A 27038-nucleotide genomic window follows, 5' to 3' on the forward strand; every position below is an offset into this window, starting at 1 on the left:
GCAGGCGGCCAAGAGTGGCACCGAAAACATTTTCCCGCTCCAGCAAAGAGCCCACTTTTTTGTAAACTTCACCAGCCTCGCATTTAGTGAATTTGGCGAAGTTTTAAACATAACAGTATGTCAAATTGGAAACTGTGCCAAGGCCGTAAATTTCGGCCATTATGTCAGATGTATGGAACAATATCAGAATTTTGATATCGACTTGCAAAGATATTTTATCTGCAGTATCGATTACCAACATATTCTCAAGTTGTTTTTTTCTTTTTTCCAGCTGAAATTCGCGCTGGGTGCGCGAATCTCGCCGTTTAAAAAAAATGCTTTTTTTGGCCTTGGGGGTCTCTGTGGGACACTGAGCAGGCCTAGAGGGTCAGCGTGTTTCTACCCTGCCCCCTTTTGTTATTTCTCACCTTTTTTAGTTCTGTTTTCTTGTGCCTCGGTTACCGAGGAACAAGATGGCTGCCATAACTTCCTGGTTTGGAGTGTTGACAGCCAATTAGAATAAAGCTCATGGTAGGGAGGGTCCGCGGATCCACCGCGCCTCTATATATCGACACTTTTATTTTTTGATTTCCTCAGCAACCACTGAACAGATTTACACCATTTAAAAAAAAGGTCTCTTTCTCTTTCTGATCCAAGGGCTACCTTTTTGCCAAATTTGGTGTAATTCCATTCAACAGTTCGAGCTGTAGCCGTGTCTAAAGTTTCCTATGGGAAATTGAATTTCCGACCTCTTGTTTTTTTTATTTCTCAGGAACTACTGAACAGATTTACACCATTTAACAAAAATGTCTCTTTCTGAACCAAGGGCTACTTTTTTGCCAAATTTGGTATAATTCCGTTCCGCAATTTGAGCTGTAGCTGTGTCTAAAGTTTCCTATGGAAAATAACATGTAGAAAACACGTTTTGGAACCCCCCTATTTTCTAGGCCCCCGCTTGCCGAATCACCCCGAAACTTTCAAGACAGGAGCTGACCGGAGCGCCCCACGAGTTTTGAACATTTCGCGAAGATTCGTCATTCGGTGCCAAAGTTATTGGGAAAAGAAAAAACGCTTTTCCTATGGAAACTAGGTCCTAACTATAACTATCTACTGGCGACCGCCAGTAGATTTTATATATATATATATATATATATATATCACCAACATCCGTAGTTAGGCATCGAAGCATTCACGGACACGGACCAGGTAATCAGTGCAATTGATTTATTTAGTGCGGTATGTCGCCATAACGTTTCGGCTCATCCGAGCCTTGTTCATATGATTCATATGTAAATATATATATATATATATATATATATATATATATATATATATATATATATATATATATATAGATAGAAGCTGGTGTGGTATATGGTGTACACCTATGTAAGTGGGGCCCAATCCAGACAACCCTTATGGTGATTTTAGTGGTCTTGGACAACCTTAGAAAGCTCTCTAAGTGGTAGTTGTGGAGAGCAGCCTTCAGGCTTAGTCCAGAAGCAGTGTAAAACAGCTTGTTTTACCACAGCATAATCTTATTGATATAGATTAAGTGAAAAAGAACCACACAGTGTATTTATAAAAATATGTATTTATTATAAGACACTCACTAACACATACAGATATCTCCTAGCCAGAGATATACACAATGCACACAATACTTTTCAATAGAAACGGGTATGTAGCACAGTTACACAGTGGTCACCAGAGGGAGGCCAAACCATATACTAAAAGAGTGGTATGCGAACCACGACTCAAGTTAAGACTATACCCAGAAGACATAGAAGTGCCGGGGACCCAAGTAACCACCCAAGGTAAGTAACCAGGAACCCCACAGATGCCCTGTGCAGAGTGGGAACACGACCGCGGGCTCAATACAAGTCAATGGGTAAGTCACGTTGCAATTTTAAAGAAAAAGGATCCTTCCTAGTGGACCCTGAAGAAACCCTGTGGAAGACAGAAGGTTGGAGAGCCAAACCACCCATGGATACCTGTGGACACCCTAGGAACCAGGATACCTACACCAGGGAAGCCGGGTGCATAGTTGTGAAGTGGCGTCGGAAACCGCCGTCAAACTCAATGGAGGATTTCAGGAAGATGCCGCTGCTGGAGAAGGTGAAAGTGTCCGGTGGAACCCAGAGGCGAATTTGAGATGAGAAGTACCAGAAAGCAGAGGGGACAGATTCTATGCCACTCAGGAGTGACCAGGAGGCACGAAGGATGAATGCCCACCAGTGTCGGGTGCCGCAGGAGAGCTGAGGATGACCTTGGAGCTGCAGCTGTGGGGACCAGGCGACACTGTGGAAGACCAGGAGCCATTCTAGAGCTGTCTCACGTCAGATTTCGAGAGTTGAGGGATTGTGTCCGTCAGGAGCACCAACAAGCCTTGGCAACTGCAAGCAAAATGGAAAGCAAAGTAGGTGCAGGGTCGGGACCAGCAAAGTCCAGGTGACTCACCACAAACAGGGTAGTCAGGGAAAGCGCCGATCAATTAGAGGAGCCCACAGAAATTAAAGGAGACCCTCAGGAGGACCCACAGGCCGGAGGCACTGGAGTCGCAAGAGCACCTCAAGCAGCTCACCATAGATGCAAGCCCACGATGCAAGTGATGTGGTGAGGACAAAGATCTTGGTCACAGGAGATGCTTGAGGGTGGGGCTACTTGGAGCCTGAAGATCTTGGAGGAAGGAAGCCAACAAGCCTGTGCAACAGTAAGTCGACGCTGTGCACAGGGGTTCGGTTCCTGCTTCTCCTACGAAGGATACTGGCCTAAAACTTGGTGAGAGGACAGGGCGGGCCTTGAGAGATGTGAAGAACTACCACCTGTGTTGCTGAGCCTTTCGCAGTCCGAGGGAGCTCAGGATCAGCAGACCAGTCAGCTTAGTTGCTGTGCCTGCAGATGCAGGGAAGTGGCTCCTTCACTTCAAGGGAGATTCCTTCAGGTGTCTTGGATGCCCAGAAGCCTGGGAAGGTTCCTGTATGGAGCACAGGCACAGACGTTGCAGCAGACGAGCAGGGCAACAAGATCAGGAGCAGCAGGAGTCTTCCCAATTGCAGCCTTGATGCCCAGAGCAAAGTCCAGCGAAGTCCAGAGTGCCCAGACAGTCGAAGAAGAAGTGGTGTCTTGAAATAAATCTTGTCCCAGGATGAATTTAGGGACCCACCCTCTGGTAAGCCCTTAAGTACCCTAAGGAAAGGGTTGGGATGATTGAGGGTTCCCTCCCATGGGAGGGGTCGGACAGTGGAGAGGATACTCCCATGTTCTTTGTTCAGTTCACGCCAGAGCGGGAGCCAACGGTTTCCTGAGCTGGGTTGAACTGAACTATGCAAGGAGGGTTTCTGGTAAAGAGCAAATGGTGACATTCGCTTCTAGGTCACTGAAGCAATATGAAAAACAATACAGTACCATCGAACGTGAGGCATTAGCCTGTGTTTGGGGGGTTCACAAATTCAAGATGCATGTGTGGGGTCGCAAGTTTCAATTATATAGTGATCATAAACCTTTAGTACACATTTCTTCTACAGGTTCTAACAGCAATTTATCAGCAAGACTCACTAGACATGTATCGAAACTTCAGGAGTTTGTCTTTGAAATTAAACATGTGCCAGGCTGTAGAAATTTTCGGGCAGACTGCTTGTTCCGTATGCCAATTGGTGAGTCATACGATGAAGATGCTTTGATTGATTTTATATGTGTAGCCTCAATAGATGAGATCAGTAGTGAATGTGGTGCTAATATTAAAGAATCAGCCTATCTGTCTGCTTCTATAAATGATCCAGTTTTGAACAAAATTAAAAATATATTATTCATGGGTGGCCTGAAAAAGACATTCTGAGTGGTGAAATTAAATGTTTTGAACGGGTAGCCAGTGATCTTTCGGTGGTTAATGATTTACTTTTGAGAGGTGACATATGTGCCTCTGTCTGAATTGCGTGAATACATCATAAAGTGTGCGCATCAAAGCCATCTTGGCACAACTAAAACTTTTATGTGCATCAAAGTCTAGTTACTAATAGATAAATGCCCAGAATATTTACTTTCTGACAAACATTGGAGCACCCACAAGAGTCCTTTACATCCAATTCCCTATCCACAGGCTTCTTGGGAAAAGGTTGGACTTGACTTTTCTGGACCTTATGTAATACTACCAGAAAGTCTGAGGTATACTATTTTAATGGTAGACCACTACTCCAAATGGATGTATTATTATTTTACCAGTTCACCAGACACTGATTCAGTGATAGGTTTTGTAGAAAAAGAGTTTAATTTAGAAGGTGCCCCTAGGGCAGTAGTCACTGACATTGGCACCTATTTCACTTCAGCAAATATGTCCAATTTCATAAACAAATACGGTATTGACCATCTCAAGGTAGCCTTGTATTCTCCTTGTTCAAATGGACTTGTAGAACGAATTAACAAAATCATCAAAAAGAGCGTTCAAACAGCTCTCATTGCTAATGTAGATGTGAAGTTGCTTATTCAACAAAAAGAAAAGTATGGTGTTACAATAATGCACCGCATTGCACCACGGGGGTTACACCATTTTAATTGCACAGAGGCAGGAGGGCTCACACTAAGTTATGTCCCAAATGGCTGGATAAACAAATGAGTTAAAAAGGGTTCCATGCAGTTGTAGATGTCGTTTAAATTCTACAATAAAAGCCAAACAGAACTAAATGAAGAACAAGTTTGATGACAAATACCAGGGCCCGTGCTCTGAGATTAATGAAGATGCATGGGTTCCAATCAAGAGTTCGATTATAGTAAAAGAAGGAGAGTCAATTTATTTTCTCTCTGTTAAAGTAGTTAAGGTTAGTAAAGCTGCTAGTTATTGGAAAAGAAAGGGTGGTCGAACAAGTGTCAATTGGTGAAGGTGCCAGCTCAACAAGCTAACATCATTTTGAAGAAACGTAAACCAGTTTCACAATCTGATTGGGTGCAACCTAGTTCTACGGATTCTCAGTTTTCTAGCAGCTCTCGTAGGCATGTTGCAGAGCCCAGATTTATGCTGGGTTTATTCGTAGTACAAGATAACACAAGAAGCAGGCCTGTATATGATTTTAAGATACCTTCCAGGTTCAAAGATTTTGTCATGTTAATTGCATTTTGTTCACATTTCAGGTGCTCCTTCTTTGTTTTGTTTTAGGGAGGGGGAGGTGATGAAGTGTATTACTTGTATTGTTCGTTATGTACAATTTGTGCAACATGTAATGTTTAATAGGCATAACATGTAATGTGCCTGTTGCGTGTTGTACTATTAAGTTAGCAACAGGCAAGTGTTGTATTGGAGCTGTTGTGTAGCTCCTATAATAATTATACAGGATCTGCGCGTTTAGACAACATACACTGTAGGATTGGTGCCAGACTGATTTTGGACACCCCCAACTGGTATGTTTGCCTCTTGTACCAACTAGCTCACAGTGCCACTAGAATCTCCTCTTACCAAGGAGAGAATAGTTCTTGGCAACCATCGAACATGACAACCCTGATCCCGCAGGACCGTGGAAACAATATACTACATTTCGCTCAGTCACTCGTGCCTACTTCTTCTCAGAGAGATACACAGAATAAATTATTAGCAGTACTATAAAGGGAAATGGATGATATAACTCTTACAATCTTACAACAATCATGAATACATAGGAATATATAAAACACATGATAAAAAGATGCATACTAATACGATGCCTTTCTAACTAGATGTACCTACATGTACTTGCATGTGTATGGGTGTTAAGCCAAGAATCCCTCTAGGATTTACTCATCCCCAATCGCTGAAGTGAGAGACTGTGGGACCCCGTCTTGGTCTCGAGTTAAACACCCCGCGAGGTATGTTAAACCACTGCAAGCTGGAGTGTCTGCAAGCAGGAACCTCAGCGTCTCTGGTCAGTGTGTCTCGGTCTCCTCTCTCTTATCTTAGCAAGATGTGATGTATATATACCCATAGGTCTCCCCAGGGGTCCTACCTCACTGTATCACTGTGTTGGCCTAAGGATGATATTGGGCATGAAATTTATACATAGATATTATACAGGAGATGGTCGTCCTGCTGTGCTTCCAAGAATCCTCATGCATAATGTATGAGATCTCGAACTAGGGAAAACCTGTGTTCTGAATGCAATGTCGTATCGAGGTAAAAGGTCAGTCCCTGTAAACCATTACAAGAGTAATGTAGGGAAGAATATAGGTGAAGGGTAATTAAGTTACCGGGCCTATATTATGGTACCTATATGGAATATAACAGAGCAAGTTGCACGCTCTGTTATCTTTTGATTTGTGTTCTCACCACGCGCTTCGTGGTTGACAGGAGTGGATATTCAAATGGTATTCACTTGCTGGCTGATGTCCATACTGGTCATTTGTGTCGCGCTGTGGGCTTTCTGGATTCTATGATAAATCTTACCTTCAAATCTTCACGTTCTCTGGAGGCATCACTACAGTGATGTAATATAGGAGGCAATTATCAGTGCATGGCAAGGGCAGGAGTTAAAGTTACGTAAGCACTTGAATTATAGTTACTTCTAACTATAACTGGTGAATTTCAGTGGTTTTAATTAAAAATGGTATGTTTAAACTGTCATTGTCACCTAACTATAATGTTACTTTAACCTTTGGTTTCTTTCAGGAAATGTCTAAGTTTAAAACAAATATATGTAAATAACATATAATTACAATTCCTGACTGTAACGTCACTTTACCCTTTGGTTTGTTCAGTGAATTTCCATGTATTTTTAACATGAAGTAAGATGTTTATCACCATGTGTGAGCTAGAAAGAAACAGATATTCGAGGTCAGCAGGTTGAGAGTGTCGCTGGTGTTGTAAGGTGCTCTATACAGGAGCTGCTTTCCACCTAAACTTGGGAACTACCCTGAGTTCCTTGCTCCCTTTTTTAGTATAATCTATGCTCCACTCTAAGCCTGAAAGGGTATTGCTTTGATATATAAATCCATGTTCTTTCTATTACGTGCATATGTAGTGCTAATATACAGAGAGAATATATACATACAAAAATAAATGCATGAATATAGGCTGTGGTTTGATGCACGCAACGCAGATTTCACTCCAATTGTACCCTTGTCTTTTTTTTGTTTCCAGTAGCATAATAGCGCTCATGTTCAATCAAGATGGTGGCATGATGACCGACAAAGAGGGTGAAATAGTGAGAGAATGGACCTGGCCTCGGATAGGAAAGATGAGTGAGCCAGTGGTAATGCAGGTAATTCCTATTGCTTTTATATTATTAGCAGTTCAGAATAATTCAAATGTATTGGAATGTGCTTTGAACCGTGCTGTATTTTGGAGGGCATTTTAAAGCACATTCTCTATACAGAAACAGAACTGTAAGCTACAGGCGGTTTGCATCAAATAACTATATAGTACTAATCACTCTTTGCAGGCAACATTTAGGAGTGAAAGGGAAAACGATATTAGTTGCTAATCTCTCACCCCAGTTTCATACAAAAGCCTCTCATTCGTAGGTGGCTGGTAAACGTCAAAACTGGGCGCCTGCGACTAGATTACAAATTCAGCGCACCCTCAATTTTCCTCTCACATACATGTAACTTTATAACCTAAAAAGTTGCATGGATCAAGCCTGTTCAAAAGGAGGAAAAACAATTAATACAATTGAAACTGTCTCTTTTACCCCTTTCCGAGGTGGGAAACCTACAATCTCTTGCTAAGACTGCCCTACGGGAGTGCTGCATTGTGTAGCACCCGTAGTTCTTCTGGGCGGTTTTACCTGCGATTTACTCGCAATGAGAGGAAGAGAAAAGGTTGAGGAGATGTTTTTATGAAAAAGATAAAGCCAGAAGGCTAGAATGAAAGAAGAATGATGACAGCATGGCAATTTAAACCTGGTCCTTTCAGCGGTCTCTAGCCCTGACCTCAGCACCTCATACACATGTCTACATGAAAGCAAAGTACAGCATGAAAGCGACCACAAAAACACAAAGTGCATTATAGAAGCTGCCTGTACGTACAGCACTAAAGACACCAGGCACCGTCCAATCCATGTCCCCCTAAAGCCCTGTGTAACTACTGCAATGGCCATTGCTTGCTACCACTGTCTGAGATGCTAAGACAAGGTGGAAATCAAGGGACATGGTCAGCAAAGACAGGCCCAGTCCTAACGGTGGCGGGATTACCGTGAAAAGATACTTTGGATGTCATTGTCCGCTGGATCTGTACTCCAAAAGATGTCACGTGCAGGATGACTGCTGCAAAGGGGTAAACTACTCACTGGATTACTACATGCCCCCCACTCAATGACTACTGCAAAAAAGACAAGATGCTGGCCGGATTGTCATGTCACCTGCTGCATGGCTACAGGGAGGCTGGTCATCCACTGGATGTCTATATATGTAACCCAATGGATTGCAAGTACAAGAAGACAGATCTCCCACTATCCCTTCTATCCGAATCCACTCGCCCTGCCTGCATACGTCTGCCACGCCTGCTAAAAACAGCAAGGTACAATAACGCCACTAGCACGTTTTACAGTCGTAGACCAGCCTTACTCCAACATTCCATTCAGTACTTGGCAAAATAAACACATAGCGTGACTAAAAGGTGGGAATGTTGAATGCCCGCAACACCAAAGCCGATAAAATAAGTAAAAGCTCCTGTTAAATTGCCCCCGGTATATCATAGGTCATTAATTACTGTGATAGGCTTGTGTCGTATTTCTTATATTTCATCCTCGGGGCATAAACTTTATTGTTGGTTCAGTTAATCTCTACCCTGCTTCATTTCAGATTCCCACTAATACCACACTAATCATTCATTTTAGCAGTTCATTATATTTCTTAGTTCTTCCTATACCGGTGTACAATGAGTCATTTCTCAATGTACCAGTTTCTCACTTTAAAAACCCTCATACAGTGGTGGTATTCTCACCCTGGTGCACGTGGCCTAGGCTGATGTGACATGGGAGCTCGCATAACCCTCTGTAATAGTCAGGCAGCAGACTACTGCACTTCATTGAGTTTATCCAGTAGAAGACACTTGTGGACTGAGTATGGAGATAAGTACTAATGTATACTTACTGGCGCTTCAGGAGGGCGCGCGGCAGACATTGAGCTGCAACCCCCCCACCCCCATGCCTTTGTTTAGAAAGTGTATCACTGTTGTCATAACAAAGTACAAATATTTAGAACGTATGTGTGCCAGATGCCAAGTGGTGTCCAAGTGGCTGCTCACCTGAAGTGAGCATTGCCACAGAATCTGCCAGCAGTGACTCCTCCCTGAAGATACTTTACATGGCCATCACTTGGCAAATAGAAAACGTTCCACCTGGTCACACATGGCGGATCTTGCTTCAGGCTTCAGACCATCTGAGTTTGTTAAAGGTGGTAGGTGAGAGCATGGAAGGCTCCTCTGCTGGCACTTCCCACTAGATTATGATATGCATACCCACACATGAGGTGCACTAAGACTTGACTGAAAGTGGCTTATTAGTCCATATTGTACTGCGTGAATGAGCAGAGCAAGAGAGTTCAGGCTTCTCAAGAAGGGTCTGTCAAGGTTCAGTGGCAAAGCATTTTTTTAAAGATCGCACCCTACACTTCCAAAATCTGGCTAGTTATGGTTTCCACTGGCTGAAGTGCAGACACTGGATATGTTGTGGTTTAACATGCCCAGATATTGTGTTGCACAGGAGAGTGTACTGTGGAGTGTAGTATGGTGTTGTAAGGAATGTGCTTCGTTTGTGCTTCCCTGATTTTGATATATTCAGACGTATCTGCACACTTCATTTGCAGACATTCACATTTTGTTGTGTGCTAGAAAAAAATAACATACTTCAGACTTCTGTCCAGCACACACACCCAAAAGCCAGCATGTTTGTAACATCAATTCTCTCACTTTGAAGTCAGAGAAAGAAAAGTAGAAACCGAGCTCCCTTGGAAGGCAGAGCCAAACAAATAAAGCCAGAAAGTAGAAAGCAAGCAAATGTGAGTTATAAAACACAAAGTCAATGGTAAGCAATGGGCGGAATGCATTCTCAGGGAAGCTTTTCCAAATGTCCCCGAGATGTTATTTGCAAACTAGACAGCTGTGCTGTTTGGTATGCTTCAAAAATGTGGAGACTCACATTACAGTAGCTCGAGCTGGACTTCTTTTAGTGCTGTGCCTGTCTGGGGTGCTGAGGGGTGAGGGTGGTTTCGGGAGAGGGAAGACAGAGGTTCCAGATGTTAGAAACATATTGTTTATCTGAATGGATGCTATTTGTTACCCCCTCATCCCTGTAACTTCATAACCGCAGTGGCTGGATTCCGTAATTTTATGGTGCACAAATGTTGAATTATCCTGTTATGCTATGCTACACCATATGGTATGCTATGTCAGGTTTTACGTTGTCATGCTTTTGCATGTCATAATATTGTTGTAAGTGTAACCTGAGAGCCTGAGGTGCACCGTCCCAGTGCACTCTTTAAGTTACAGCACTGGTCCTTTAGTGATTGAGTGTAACTTCTACAAGACAACCAGTCACAAGTGTACATGGAGGGGTGGGGGGTGGGGGTTTCCATCATTAAAGTCTCCAGATTCAAAAAGGATCTGCCCTTCACACGGGTTTCCTGTGTGCGGGTGATAAAGGAGAGCTGATTAGGCAGGAGGGACAGCTGCGCCGTGGGCAGTGTTGTTATTACCCAGTTCAATGAAAAACCGTTATCAACATAAGGAGGATGAAAGGTTGCGTTGGCTCCTCTAGGCTTGGAACCAGGTCCTCGGTGTGCAGGTTTCTGTGTAGGTGCTCAACACACTGACGTGTCTTACACGGAGTTATCTTATGTTACCCTTTAAAAATAACTCAAAGAGAGTGTGCGGGAGTAGTATTCCTGCGTCTGGTGTATATATATATATATATATATCCACACCCCCCCACCACGAGTGAGCAAAAAACACAACACCCTATTGGCAGAACCCCACAAGATGAATGCACATAATCAGAGAGCCATCTTTACATTTCATAATTACTGAGCCCATGTCTACAGGAACAGCAATGGGTGTGCTTAAAACCCGTTTTCTCTTCTCTTAACAAACACTTCTCATAAGCGTGCACAAATAAACATCTAGGGGAATATTCTCAAGAGCGTGCGATACTCATCGCCAATATAGGTCAACTCAATGTTTCAAATCGCCGTCTATCGCAGGAAAATAACTGTGTGCATTCTCAACATGGTGGTAGCATACGATAGTTTCCCGATAACGCGTCAAATGACCGCGATAAAATTACCAGGATGACGATAAAAATCGAAACCCGAACGTGAAAAAAGTTGCAATGTGCCCAACTGCGATAAAAAAATCAGCGATAAGCCGCGCCAGGCCTGCAAGTCCCACAGGTCAGGCGGGAAAAATCACTATAAAAGTGGCAGCAAAAAACACAAACAACTGCGAAGCACCATGGAGGTAGCCGGAGCAAGTACAGAGGACAACCAGAACCCCACAGAGGACCAGCCTGGGACCTCGGGGTCAGGGAAGGGCAAGGAGAAGAAGAAGAAGAAGAGGTACCCGTGTTTCAGTCCGCAGGAAAACCAGATCCTCATTACGGGGGTGGTGGCGGTGGGTGTTGTGGTCCTCTTGGGTCTCCGAGCTGCATGATCAGTAGCTCCATGACATGTGTTGGTCTTCAGATGTGGCTCTGGGCTGGGCTCCCTTTCATACTGCAGGTAACACCAGTAAAAGGCAGGTGTTAAATCCCTGCTGCTAACGCACCTTATCGCCAGGTTTTGGATAGCATCGCAGATCTGGCTGGTCGTCGAGAATATCGTGAAGTGGTGTTTTCGTTTGTTTTTGCACGGGAACACCTACTCTGCATATCATTAGTGTTAGTTGTTGCTCTCATCCGTGGCGATGTTTTTTGCGGCGGCTATCGCTGGAAAACTGGCGATATCTGCAGTTTGCACCAGCTTGAGAATGGGACGATAAATCTATTGCCACTTTTGCGGCGCTAAAGTGCCGATAAATCAGCGATAAGTCCTTGAGAATATGCCCCCTAGAGTTTCTTCTGCCTCCTCCAGGTGTGTGCTCCAAGACTGCCAACAAGCACAAGTTCCTAGTGCAACATATCGCCTATATAAGTCTGTATATAAACAAGTCTCTGATAATGGAAGCTGCCACCATGAGTTTGTGCATAGATATCCAAGCAAAACCCCCAAAGAATTAGTTTCACTTGTATTTATTTTTTATTTAAGGTGTGTGCGTTATTTTATATGTAGTTACCTGAATGTGAAAGACCAACAAATTTATAACAATATTTTGTTCTTTTTTGCCACGTCTTTTGACCACACCCCCCGCTCATTAACCCCGCCCCATTGCATTCGGGGTCCTATACCTTTTTATGCACTTCAGCCACTACTTAACATAAGGGCTATTTTTGACGAGATACGCATGTAAGTGCCCTTAAAAAGGGTGTTCAAGTTCATAAGAAATTCCTTATTGACTGCTGAAAAACAAATTGTCATATTTACAGCTGTAAGCTGTAGCTCTAAACAAGCGCTTGTATAACTGGGGGTCATTACCTTCACATGAGACTCCCAACAAGAGAGAATGGATGTTAAATGAAACGGATTTCATTTCATGAGACTTTCCAAACATACCTGTTCAAAAATTGGTCCACCAAACATTTTCAAATGTGAGCCACATCAAGCAGGTAGGTGCGTGCATTGATATTTCTGTTTACGGGGAAAGCCCAGAACTATAGAGTGCATTTTGAGAGGTTCCTACCCACCAGAGAAGCTCATAACACGAGAATTACGGGATCATCTGTCCTTTATTTTTACGGACCGTCCGTGAATTAGCTCTGTGTTCGAAACTGCTCCCCTGACTTTGGTGGGCTTGCTAGCCTGCCAGGTCAGCGAAAAATCTGGCTATAATTAGACATCTCCGCCTGCCTGGCAGGCACCTCTATGACCTCAGAGCAACAGCTGGTGCGTCGGTTGGACTCGAGTAAGTTGCCGAGCAGGTGCCATGTTTGTTTGGCCCAGCTCGGAAAAGTGTTGTTTTGTTGAAAAACACTCCGAAAGCTGAAATTTGTTTCAGGAAATCAAGAAATCATTGGACGTGATGTGCATGGAGTTTTTTCTTTATTTTTCAGGGCCATTGTATGTTTTTTTCCTTCCTAGGTCCACCTTGCATGATGGTGCTAGGCAGGAAATTCAGTTACAGTCATTCCACTCTAATTATGGAAGGGAAACGGTCACTCTGACTTTCTGGCCCATTGTCAGACGGCCGACAGATCAAGGGTTTCGACTGGCAGACACAATGGAGAATCTGCTGGTGGAAACCCTGCAGTTACTTCACTGCTAAATGAGGCAGAAAAAGCGCAAAGTTGGGAGACTGGTCATGTGCAATTTTTGGGTGGATGCTGGGTATCTATCAACTTCTAAGTGAGATGCCTCCCAAAAACTCTTAGATTTCCTTTTAGTTTGACTCATTGAAACTGTCAACCCTGGTAAAAATTAGTTCATATATAATGACAAGTTATTCCCCAAAGATTTTGCTAACCTCAGACAATCCTTTCGGACTGAAATCTAGAGTTCACCTGGTGTGCATTGCCTTCAGAAGACTTTCAGCATGAGATGCTCGTGAATGCAAGTTCTCCAACCTCTCTGAGATACTGCTGAACTTCAGGGCCTAGACCAGAGACATCTACTTCACAGTACTTGTTAAACACAACCAGCGGTAGGGACGACGGTGGCAGCATCTCCCGACCCCGCTTGGCGCCATTACTGATCAAAGTTGCATCGCTGTGTTGATTTTAAATTTAGAAGTCTCTTGAGCTGAAACTCTTTTAAAAAATTTAATCACTTTTTTTTGTATCTTACTTTAATGGTAGTGACCACATGATGTTATAATTTTACTGACACGCTGTAATGTTACCGCATTCTCGCACTCACTGAGGGGCTAGGTGCTTTAGTATTGTTCCAGAGCTTGAACTGTGCCTGCACGCCCGTTACGACCCAGCAGCCAATCCCGGGTGCGGAGGGCGGGGCAGAGCCAGGCCCACACAGGAAGGCGAGCGGTTAGCGCTCTAGCTCTTCTACATTCGAGGGCTATTTAGCCACTCGTCGCCTCTAGCGCGCAGCGTTTGCGCGCAGTGTGGCGCCTACTCCTGTGCCTAAGACGAGCCGAAGACCAGCCCGTCTGCGCCCGTCCGCGACAGGTCGGGGCTAGGGGCAGGGGGCTATGGAGGATTATTCATCCAGCTCAGAGATACCTCCTAGCAGCAGGATAGCATACTCCTCTCAGGTGTTAATAGAGATTGGCACACATGTTCCTAGGGTATGCACACATGAGATGGGAACCAACCTAGAGGGCCCGTTTGCCAGTCGGGGATGTCATGTGCAGTTTAATATTCCCACTGAAGTTAGGCAACACTTGGAGCACCCCCCGGATTTGGCGCTACGAGTACAACATATTACATCGACAAACAATCCTATGTGCAATTTACCATTGGGGAGTAAGAACTTGTTGTGTAACATTCGTTCATTAGCCAAACATGCCACTGAGGTATGGGACCTTATATCATCTGAGGAACCAGATTTATGTTTCCTAACAGAAACATGGCTCAAGCCTTACTCAATCCCGGCCATTACCTTGGGGCTACCGATAGGCTACAAAATAACCAGGCTGGATCGCCCAAATAAAACAGGGGGGGAAGGGGGGGGGGTAGCTATCGTATACAAACAAGAAATGAACGTCATTATTATCGAGGAACTTTGCACACCTCAGATAGAATTATTGATCTTTAAAATCAATTCAGCATCTAAGGAACACAGGAAGGGAGCTTTGGTGTACCGCCCCCCTGGTCCATGCGAAAACTTTTCTGTTCTTCTCATTGAGGCTTTAGCTCCTCATGTGCAAGAGAAACCTGATTTTCTTCTTGTAGGGGACTTTAATGTCCACAGTGAGTTAGGAAACTGTACGGAGGCAAAAACCCTACTTACGGACTTAGACTTACTGGGACTAAAAAAGATCAATCATGGGCCCACTCATCAAGCAGGCCATACTCTGGACTTAGTCATGTCCAATTCGCCCTTGATCAAATGTATGCCACCTACTCAAGTGGACTGGACGGACCCCTTCATCCTTAAATTTTACACCTTTGCTAATTACAAGCCCCGGGCTGGACAGATTGCGCTAGCCTGGCACAAACTCACTTCGGAGGGTTTTAGGAAAATATATAAGGAACCCATAGCTAATAACCCTGCAGATGATATCACAATTGAATTAAATATGTTTGAGGAAGCGGTTGCCGAGGCTATAAATGCTACCATTCCTCTGAGAGTGTTTAAACCTCGTGTAGCACATAAGCAAGAGGTCTGGTTTTCCGATGAATTAAGATCCCTTAAACTAAATACAAGAAAACTAGAAAAGATATGGAGATCATCGCGGAGGACTGAAGACAAGGAACACCATAGGATCTCACTTAAGACATATCACAAGGCCATTCGTGCTGCACGGAAAAACTATATTGCAGCACAATTATCAGCAGCTGGTAAAAACTCGAAAGTGCTATTTCAAATCTTACAAACTTTCATCAAGCCAGCAGCCTGTGAAACGGCAGAAATAGCATCCCAAGTACTATGCGTCGAGATCTCACTATTCTTTACAAGTAAGATAGATGGGATCTATGACAAAATAATGCATTCCAACAGAACTGCCATAGCAGATAACATCCCTCCACTGACTACAGGAGTCCATTCTCAACCGCCCTGTGACTCACTGAATTCCCTCCCATATCTATAGAGGAGGTAATTTCATTAATCATGCAAATAAAGAGTGGTTGTCCTTTGGATACCATCCCTGCACGTATCACGCCTATGTTGGCTAACGATCTAGGTCCGGGAATTCAGTGATTAGTCAATCTGTCCCTGAGTACAGGGGAGGTTCCCCTAGACTGGAAACGGGCGCTGGTAAGACCTTTGAGGAAAAACAATGCCATTCCCTGGACAGAACTGTCTAATTTGAGACCTATCTATCTTCTTCCCTTTTTGGGTAAACTAATTGAGAAGTTTGCAAACCGCCACCTGTCTACTTACATCGAAAAAGCAGGGGGGCTGGATTCTTCCCAGTCAGGGTTTAGGCCTAGACACAGCACTGAGACCACCTTGCTGTCTGTCGCAGACGATCTACATATGTTCCAGGATAGGGGTTATTCCGTTATCCTGGTGCTGTTGGATCTGTCTGTGGCGTTTGACACCGTGTCGCACAACATCCTGACCTCCAGGCTAGCTAACATTGGCCTGGAAGACAAGGCGCTGGCTTGGCTGAGGAGTTTCCTAACAGATCGTACCCAAAGTGTCACCTTGGGTACATATCGGTCAGAGGAGCTGGGGATCTCTAAAGGGGTGCCACAGGGCTCTTGTTTGAGCCCCACGCTCTTTAACATCTATGTGGCCCCCTTGGCCAACATCATGAGATCCCATGGGTTCATCCCGGTGTCATACGTGGATGATACCCAACTCCTCTTTCCATTTAAAACCCTCACTACAGAGATCAGGAACTCTTTTGCTCAGGGAATGAAAGCAGTGGCACACTGGATGGCATCCAACTATTTGCAATGTAATGTTGCTAAAACAGAGGTGATGTTATTCGGTGAGGCCAAACTCCTGTGGACTCCGGACTGGTGGCCTCAAGATCTTGGGCCAGTCCCTGAGCCTAAACTGGTAGTGAAGGACTTGGGTGTCAGGCTGGACCAGGAGCTTTCTTTAAAACAACATGGTAATCAAGTGGTGGGCTCATGCTTTCACATCATTGGGCTGCTTCGGAAAGTGTTTCCTTTACTTCCAGACGCCACAAGAAAGACCTTGGTGCAAGCGCTAGTTTTGAGCAGACTAGACTATTGTAACGGTCTGTTACTATCAGCAAACGAAGGAGTCATCTCAAGATTGCAGGTGGTACAGAACACTGCTGCTCGCCTTGTACTAAACGCACCCCCTCGAACACCTTCCAAACCCCTGTTGGTTAAACTTCATTGGTTACCAGTAAAACAGAGGGTGAAGTTTAAAACATGATGTATCATACAGAAATGCCTGACTGGGAGAGGCCCGGCCTACCTGGCCAACAAATTTACTCCGTATGTCCCCACACGCTCTCTCAGATCTAGTGAACAGGCCTTGCTATGCGTCCCCAGAGCTAGGAAAGCAAGACAGGGGTCCAGAGCTTTATCTGTGGCAGGTCCTATGTTGTGGAACAGCCTCCCCATAGCTATCAGACTGTACAGAGAACATTTTCCTTTCAGGAAACAATTAAAAACCTTCCTTTTTCAGAATTAGGATACCACTTCAATGGTATAATGGTACACGGCTAGTGTCTGTTCTTTTGTTTATTGATGGTGCTAAAGGGCGCGGAGATACTCCTTAGGGAGTCGATTCCAGCGCGGTACAAACATGCAAATAAATAAAATAAATAAACCACAATTTTATTCTTCAAAAAACAAGGGCAGCTAATGTGTAATATAAGCCGCATGAGTTTTTCCTACCTTATTTGTAACTAAGCACTTGAGCAATAAGTCACTATTCACAGATTTAAAACTTGTCTCTGTGCCTTATAGCACTAAAGTCATTCTGAATGCAGGTCCATCATCTCCAACGCACATACCATTTCCAGTCATGATTACTCTAAATCATGGTTCTTAACCTAATGACTTCTGTGAACCCCCACTTAATCATATCTGGAACCCAGGGACCCCCACTGAATCATTATTGGAATCCGGTAGCTCTACTGCATTATTAATGGAAGCCAGGACCCCGGCCTAAGCATTTTCGATGATTTGAACCACAATAAAATACACACAAGTCATAAGCATTTGTCAAACAAGTACACAACTGCTGAAACTTTTTATTTAATTTACAAACAAATGTAAAAAAAATCTCAATTTTCATTTTGAAATGAAAAGAGCTTCTCGAAATTCAATCAAACCACCCAACGTCCATTCTGTATTTTGTTTGGTGTGCTTTTGCTGCTCCCACAAATCAATCCGAGGATATTAACTTAATTTTTAGCCTCCAATTTCAAATTCCTTCATGTTTACAGAACGTTTGAAAGTTTTTTATTGTACATTTTGCTTCTTTATTTATACACATGCTATTGATCTGTTAATATCATTTAATTTGTTACCTAGCTAGTTATGGGCCCCCTGAGTAGGCTTTGCTGACCCCCAGGTGGCCCTGACCACAGGTTAAGAACCCCTGCTCTAAGTAATTATCCTCATCTATTGCCAGTCAGTAAGCGCTAGATTTTTCTTTAAAAGTATAATGCTGCAATCTTAACACTGCGATACCAAAGGGGATGATGGACGGAGCGTTTGAGCAAATCAAACACTCACCCCCAGTCAACTGATCTGGGTTTAATCCATCATCATTCTTTAGCTCACTCCACCACCCCAGTTCAGACATGGCCATATGCAAAACAGTCTGACCCTGTGCCTCATGGGAACAGTCCAGCCCGAACTGCCAAGCCATGTCTTCCCTGGACCGGAAACAAGCATCCTGGGACCTGTTTCGGGTTCATAACCCTCATCAGCCAGGCTATCTTGAATCCGTTGGCAAAGTGAGCAAGGGACCCACGTCTGGGCATACCCTGCCAACTTAGGGCAAACAAAGCGATACCAAAGGGGATGATGGACGGAGCGTTTGAGCAAATCAAACACTCACCCCCAGTCAGCTGATCTGGGTTTAATCCATCATCATTCTTTAGCTCACTCCACCACCCCAGTTCAGACATGGCCATATGCAAATCAGTCTGACCCTGTGCCTCATGGGAACAGTCCAGCCCGAACTGCCAAGCCATGTCTTCCCTGAACAGGAAACAAGCATCCTGGGACCGGTTTCGGGTTCATAACCCTCATCAGCCAGGCAATCTTGAATACAGTGGCAAAGTGAGCAAGGGACCCACGTCTGGGCATACCCTGCCAACTTGGGGCGAACAAAGCGATACCAAAGGGGATGATGGACGGAGCGTTTGAGTAAATCAAACACTCACCCCCAGTCAACTGATCTGGGTTTAATCCATCATCATTCTTTAGCTCACTCCACCACCCCAGTTCAGACATGGCCATATGCAAATCAGTCTGACCCTGTGCCTCATGGGAACAGTCCAGTCCGAACTGCCAAGCCATGTCTTCCCTGGACCGGAAACAAGCATCCTGGGACCTGTTTCGGGTTCATATCCCTCATCAGCCAGGCTATCTTGAATCCGGTGGCAAAGTGAGCAAGGGACCCACGTCTGGGCATACCCTGCCAACTTAGGGCGAACAAAGCGATACCAAAGGGGATGATGGACGGAGCGTTTGAGCAAATCAAACACTCACCCCCAGTCAACTGATCTGGGTTTAATCCATCATCATTCTTTAGCTCACTCCACCACCCCAGTTCAGACATGGCCATATGCAAATCAGTCTGACCCTGTGCCTCATGGGAACAGTCCAGCCCGAACTGCCAAGCCATGTCTTCCCTGGACAGGAAACAAGCATCCTGGGACTGGTTTCGGGTTCATAACCCTCAACAGCCAGGCTATCTTGAATCCAGTGGCAAAGTGAGCAAGGGACCCACGTCTGGGCATACCCTGCCAACTTAGGGCGAACAGAGCGATACCAAAGGGGATGATGGACGGAGCGTTTGAGCAAATCAAACACTCACCCCCAGTTAACTGATCTGGGTTTAATCCATCATCATTCTTTAGCTTACTCCACCACCCCAGTTCAGACATGGCCATGTGCAAATCAGTCTGACCCTGTGCCTCATGGGAACAATCCAGCCCGAACTGCCAAGCCATGTCTTCCCTGGACCGGAAACAAGCATCTTGGGACCGGTTTCGGGTTCATAACCCTCATCAGCCAGGCTATCTTGAATACAGTGGCAAAGTGAGCAAGGGACCCACGTCTGGGCATTCCCTGCCAACTTAGGGCGAACAAAGCGATACCAAAGGGGATGATGGACGGAGCGTTTGAGCAAATCAAACACTCACCCCCAGTCAACTGATCTGGGTTTAATCCATCATCATTCTTTAGCTCACTCCACCACCCCAGTTCAGACATGGCCATATGCAAATCAGTCTGACCCTGTGCCACATGGGAACAGTCCAGCCCGAACTGCCAAGCCATGTCTTCCCTAGACCGGAAACAAGCATCCTGGGACCGGTTTCGGGTTCATAACCCTCATCAGCCAGGCTATCTTGAATCCAGTGGCAAAGTGAGCAAGGGACCCACGTCTGGGCATACCCTGCCAACTTAGGGCGAACAAAACGATACCAAAGGGGATGATGAACAGAGCGTTTGAGCAAATCAAACACTCAACCCCAGTCAACTGATCTGGGTTTAATCCATCATCATTCTTTAGCTCACTCCACCACCCCAGTTCAAAGAAATGATGGATTTTGGGCCAGATCTCTGCACTGGGGTGAATGTATGACATTGTTCTACATTCTGTCCATCAACTGTTGTTTTTGCATTTGTCACCCCGAGTGGGACGGGTATGCTCAGACATGAGTCCCGTGCTCTCCATGCCACTGGAATCAAGCTATCCTGGTTGAAGAGGGGTGAAATCCCGAAACCGGTCCTAGGATGCTTGTTTCCAGTCCAGGGAGGACCTGGCTTGGCAGTTCGGGCTGGACTGTTCCCATGAGGCACAGGGTCAAGACTTATTTGCATATGGCTGGGTCCAAATTGGAATGGCATGGTGAGCAACAAAATGATGGATTTTTGGCCAGAACTCTGTACTGGGGTGAATGTATGACATTGTTCTACATTCTGTCCTTCAACTGTTGTTTTTGCAGCAATCTTAACACTAGCAGGCATCATCTCCTGCAGATCATTCCATTGTCTCACCCATCTCCAACCTACCTTCTGTCAGCAAAACAATGAACACCGATTCCAACCTCATCCTGAGTTACATAGCCTCCTAAATGGCAATTAATCCAGCTTCTGCTTGGGTCATGGGGTTTTCAGGCACTCCTTTTGGAAGCCCTTCTAGAAGGCCGCCAGACTGACTTTGGCCTCCAGTACCTTCAATAATCAAGTTCTCCCGCAGCACTTGAGAGTCGTTATGGAAACCCTTGAACAGACATTCTCAAAAAGTAAATATTCAGTCTAATTAATCATGCTTATGTTGATCATCCAGGAATTTCACCTTCATTTCAGACATGCAGCAACAACACCCCGCTGGCTATGAAGCAGAAAAGAGATTCCAGCAATGCAATCCATCGCTATCACCAGGCGTCTACTCCATTCCTGGATGAAGCACAATTGACTCATCGTAAATAGTGACAGTAACAGAATCCAAGTTATTACATTCCATTTGTCACCATGAATGCCTTTTTACTAGCGTCCCACTTTTGGGGGAACAGCCATGCTGTGCTGCCATAATTCTTGGTTTCATTTTCAAACAAAAAGTCTATTTCAGTGACCAAATCAATCACATCTTCAAAACCTGCACATTTCTCCTCTGTTCTGTGGAAAGTGTCACCCCTTTTCTCCCAGTGATGGACAGTGCTACCGGACGGGGTCGGTGCCTCCCTTTACTCGTATCTGGATACTGAATCGGGTATCTCATTACAGGATATACTCGCCCTTATTATTAGAGGAGTTATCGTATAGATCTATCGTCATACTAATTCTTAAAACTGGTGTCAACGGATTTTGAACCTTTCTAACTCGTATCAAAAAAACTGTTTTTAAAAAAGGACTTGGATTGCTAATCTGGGATATACTACAAATTGAAGTAGTAAGGTTTTTGAAGAAAGTAAAAAAGAACCTCAAGATGTTGACATTCAACCCACTGTTTTTGCCCTGAAGAAGTCCAAAGGTGGACGAAACGCGTCGGCTGCTTTTGCTGTTTTTGGAAGTTTTCAAGATTGCATGATAAACTGCATAATAAAGAAGAAGTTTTTGGAAAAAGAACAACCTTAATGATTTGGACTCATTTAAATTATACAAGCTGAGTGGTGCATTTGGTGCTGTTTTCTTAAGTGCTACATAACTCACTAACATGATCATCATGTCCCAACTGGACTACTGCAGCGATCTTTACCCCAGAGTGCTAGAGGATCCATAAAAATCAGGTGGTTCAAAATTGAGCTACCTGTTACATTCTGAACCCTCAATCTTAAGAACACATTCAGCTTGCACTGAAATACCCAGAATGGCTTGCATTGTCCGCACATTCATTTCTACATGATCTGGATCATTCACAAAGCAATCTAGTAAGAGTCACAGCTTTCTCAATTTATGCTTTTATAGGTATATACTAGCTGAATCTCTCCTATCAATCTCTCCGTTATCCCGTCTGCCAAGAAATCCAAGATTTGTGGAAGAAAAATATATTTGCTGGCACCAGAGTCTCAGAACAATCTACATTAAGGGCAATACATTCTGCCCTTCCCTTAGGAAGAAGCTAATATTCCCCCTTTTTTAATTGCACTTGCCAATGCATAGGGTTGCTGACTGCCTGACACCTTCTGACCCCCCCTCACAGTTTCTCTCTAAAAAAAAGGAGATACATACAGATACACAAGGAGGACAGGACATATGCTTCAGTGGGTATTTGAACTATTCTAGTAGTTATCTTAACCTAAAAGGACACAGGGCATGGGATTTGGAGGACAGTAAGGGATCTCCTACAAGATTTTCTTGTGTCCCAGCTCTAGTAGAAGTGGGAGAGTACAAAGCATAATGAAGGATTCAATTGGTTAATTTGTGGGTTTATTAATTGCAAAATTTCAAGGTTATGTAATCTCAAACTGTATGCAACCACTTTTGGGGTACAACGAGCCCCCTGGTTGGAACTTTGATTAAAAGAAATGTTTTATAGCACAGATTCCTGGCTTAATTGCACACCTTTTTGGTTACCCGAAAACCAGGAAGAATATTGGGAAGTCTTTAACCAATAAAGGGAAGGAGGAAGTCTTTAGCTCAATCTCTAAAGCTTCTTCTTGAGATCAGCAAAGAACTTCACAAAGGCTAGAGCTGATGTGTCTGGGCACTTCCTTCATTAGTTGGGCCCTCTTGATCCGGAACGAGTAGGTCGTAAATACACAACCTTCACCGGCGTTCAATCCCGCGGTGCCATTCCCGGTGCCCTTCTGTGACGCTGAACCCATGGTCATTACCGGCTCCAAAATTGAGTCAGATAGGCATCAGCCAACATTGACTCTGGCGCCCACCAGATCACAGCCATCCGGATTAGAGATAGTGCCTCTTTTTCCTGCCAGGCCCTGTGAGGACTATAGCTGGGGTGAATCTGAGGATCCCTATGACTACCCTAATCCCCTTGAAGATCCCTTGGAAGAAGACCACTAGTGTGAGGTCCTGGCTGATGCCAGTGGTCTGGGCACCTCACCAGATACTGGCCTGGTCTGGTCTCCCCTCTTATTGTGGCTATGGAGGAAGGGGCTTCCTTTGCTACGGTGGTGTTGAGGGCAGCTACCTTTGGTGGAAGTCAAGATCAATGTCTTGATGGAGGTGCTTGAGCCTGGTGTTTCTCACACAGAACCCCTCCTGTGTTTCAGTGAAACCACCTGTGATGCCCTACTTGGGGCCTGGAACAAGCCCTGCATGGGCGCTCCTGTGTACAGGACGATTACACACTGTCACTGTTCTGCTCCTGGGGACCCAGTTTTCCTCACCCAGCTCTCCACCCCTGAGAGCCTGATTCAGATGGCCTCAAACTCAAAGGTTAATCACAGTGCGTTCACTACCACTCCACCGGATAGGAAATTCAAGAGGCTGGATACCTTCAGGAAGAGGGTTTCTCTTCCATCAGCCTTGCACTGTAGTCAGCGAACACCACGTGCCTCTTGGACTGATATAGCCACACAGTGTGGGACTTGGTTGCGCAAATGGTACCCATGGTCTCAGAGGAGGTCCAAACCATCCTGACTCATGCTATCACCGATGACAGGGATTCCGCAAAGTTCACATCCAGATGAGGGCTTGACATGATAGACTCTTTGAGCAGGGCCATTGCTTCATCAGTGTTGCTTCAGCAACACCCATGGCTGAGATCAACTGGCTTCTCAGGGGAAGTTCGGCATCCCTTGTAGACATGCCTTTCGAATGCACTTGCTTGTTCAGCGACAAGGCAAATTTACGCGCTTGAGCACTTCGAGGAGAATAGGGTCACCACCCAGTCGTTGGCGCTCACCATGGCCCCACACCAGCCATACTCTTCTTTTGACTCCTTCCATGGCTACAGTAGAGGCTACCAGCCACGTCCTTTCCAGCCCAGGCACGATGGCCAACAGGCTTCCCAGCCATTTTGTGGTGGCAGATGTGGCTCCCACAAGTCCCATGGGACGGAAGACCAGAGATCTTCCCAGTCTGCCAACTCTCTGGCAGTCGCTGCCCCATAGCTTCTTTAGTATGGCCTTTCACCAACACGGGCACCCTGTTAGTGGCACGAACAAGCACCACCTGCCGCAATGGCAAGCCATGCCTTTTGATAAATGGGTGCTTCAAATTGTCCATTGGGTTTATGCCCTTCTGTTGACAGATACCCAGCTGCCCCTGCCCCCACCCTCATATCAACTGACAGAGGACCACCTCTCTTTATTACGTCAGGAGGTGCAGGCTTTTTTGGCCAAAGTAGCCATCGAGAGGGTGCTGGCATCAAAATAGGCTGTGGTTACTATTCCTTCTACTTTCTGGAGTCAAGGAAGGATGGAGACCTCTGCCCGAACCCGGATCTGCCCCCTCTCAATGCCTTCCTGAGGAAGGAGAAATTCAAGACACTCACACCTTGCTCGGGTCTTGTCTGCACTCAACCCTGGAGATGGTTGGTATCGATGGAACTGAAGGACACCAATTTTAATATCCACGTTCTACAGGCCTGTCAGCATTACCTGCAGTTCACGGTGGGTCAGGAGCATTTTCTTTTTTATTTTTTTTTTATTTTTTATAAAACCTTTATTTCTTCAAGAATCTGGACACAGCTATTCAGCCGACAACCCGGAGGTTCGGCAGCTTCGGTAGGAGAGGACAAAGAAGCGTCCACAGTGCATTGAAGGAGCAGTGAAAAGGTTCCATTTTTAAATAATTACAAACACACAACAAACCCCAGCAAGGCAACAACACTGAATACCCACGGTGTTAGCCCCTCAGGGGGGAGCCGGACCCCAATCGTCTAACAGTTACAGTACTGTGAAAAGAGGAAAACGGGGGGAAAGCAGAGGCCCAAGATGTCAATTAACAATCACATCTGCATACTAAGCTGGAAAGAAGATCAAGAAGAAAGCTGTTCCTCGGGGGGATCCAGATCAGGGGCAAGACATATTCCCCCCCTGTATTGATTCCACCGCCCCCAGATGGCATGCCACTTCCGAGGGCGGCCTCTAGCGCAATAGACTGTCTTCTCCCTGAGCATACTCCAGTCCATATTTTCTTTCCACGCGGTTAACGTGGGGGGCCCCGCGGAACCCCACAAGCGCGCGATGTCCCTCTTAGCAACCATGTTACCCAGAGTCACCCACTGGGTCTGCGCCTCATCATGATCAGTGGGCCCCCAGACATTCAGGAGACAACACCGCGCTTCCGGCTGCATAGCAATGCCCGTCACCTCCCCCATCACCGCATGAACTCGCCTCCAAAATTCCGTGATGACACCACATTCCCAAATGATATGGAGGAAAGTACCCACCATACCACATCCCCTCCTACATAGGCCTTCCTCAGAGAATCCCATATGAACCAGTCGCGGCCCCATCACATACACTCGATGCAATATCTTGAGCTGCACCAACCTCAGACGCGACGGGATCGCAACCTCCTTAGGAGAGGAAACAGCAGACTGCCAGTCCTCATCATCCAACTCGAGTCCGTCCCTGGTCCACTGGTCCCGCAGCCCCAGAAGCATATCAGCCCGAACATTTATCAGTTTCTTGTAGATGAGCGAGACCGTGCTCTCTGGCATATGGCCATCAAGGATCCGGTCCTCCAAAGGAGAGGACTCAGGCACCCTCTCACCCTCCACAAGGACTGACCGCAGGGCATGACGCACCTGAGCATATCGGAAAAACTCGGATGCCCCCAACTCATACTCCTTCTGCAACTCTTCAAAGGACTTCACCCTCCCCTTAATCAGCACATCTCCAACCCTGGAGATGCCGATCAAGTCCCATTTATCAAACCCTTTCGTATGCCAAAGCCTACCCAACCTTTCAGATTCAAACAACGGGGTAGCTAGGGTGAGCCTATCTTTCCAGCCCAGAGAGTCAGTCGCCATCTTCCATACACGCACCGCCACCCCAGTGGGCCCCGTGAGGGACGAGTCGAGGGACCGCGAATACAATGCCCTAAGATAGTTCCCACCGCGCAGCAACCATCTGTCCATGGCATAACCAGGGCTGAGAGCCGGGCCATAAAGACCATGGTTAATCGCGGACAACTGGGTGGCCCAGTAATAGCGTCGGATGTCTGGAAGAGCGATACCCCCGTCATACCATGGAAGCGTCAATTTAGCAATCGCTATCCGCGGCCGCCCATCCCACAACAACGTTCGTTGGAGGCTTTCGACCTCCCGAAAGTGCTTGGCCGGCACCCAATCCAGAGTATTCTGCAATGCGTAGAGGAACCGAGGAAGGGACATCATTTTGAACAAGGCAGCGCGCCCGACGAGGGAGAGCGGCAACCTCTGCCAGCCCTCAACATCCCGCCGCAGGCGCACCAGGGGGGGGAGCAGGTTTCTCTCATACCGCAAAGCGGGGTCCATGGAGATAAAGATCCCCAGATACACGAAGCCCTGCTGAGCAATCTGGATCGAACAAGTTCGCGGGACCGGTGGAACCTCACCACTCAGGACGTATAAATACGATTTACTCCAGTTGATGACGAGACCCGAGTTCCTACCGAAAGATGTAAGAACGTCACAAACCACTATGAATGAATTCTTGGGCGAGGCAAGATACAACAGGATGTCGTCAGCATATAGCAAAATGCGGTCCTCGTGTTCGGGCGACCAGCGAAGGCCACGTATGTCCGGGTGCCAGCGTATCCACGCCGCCAGCGGTTCACGGGCAAGGGCGAACAGCAGAGGCGACAGGGGGCAGCCCTGCCGAGTCC

The 27038-nt window shown here is 45.7% G+C and overlaps 1 protein-coding gene across 1 annotated transcript in view; it reads left to right on the plus strand.

Moving 5' to 3' along the window:
• LOC146855554 (uncharacterized) overlaps positions 1-27038 on the plus strand; it is a 421570-nt gene that overhangs the window by 183326 nt on the left and 211206 nt on the right. The window contains exon 10 of the mRNA XM_085653381.1: positions 7079-7199. Coding sequence (XP_085509507.1) covers positions 7079-7199 — 121 coding nt within the window. The remainder of the gene's footprint in view (positions 1-7078; positions 7200-27038) is intronic.

The sequence above is a fragment of the Triturus cristatus genome, chromosome 4_1 (assembly GCF_964204655.1).
Source record: "Triturus cristatus chromosome 4_1, aTriCri1.1, whole genome shotgun sequence".
Classification (NCBI taxonomy): domain Eukaryota; kingdom Metazoa; phylum Chordata; class Amphibia; order Caudata; family Salamandridae; genus Triturus; species Triturus cristatus.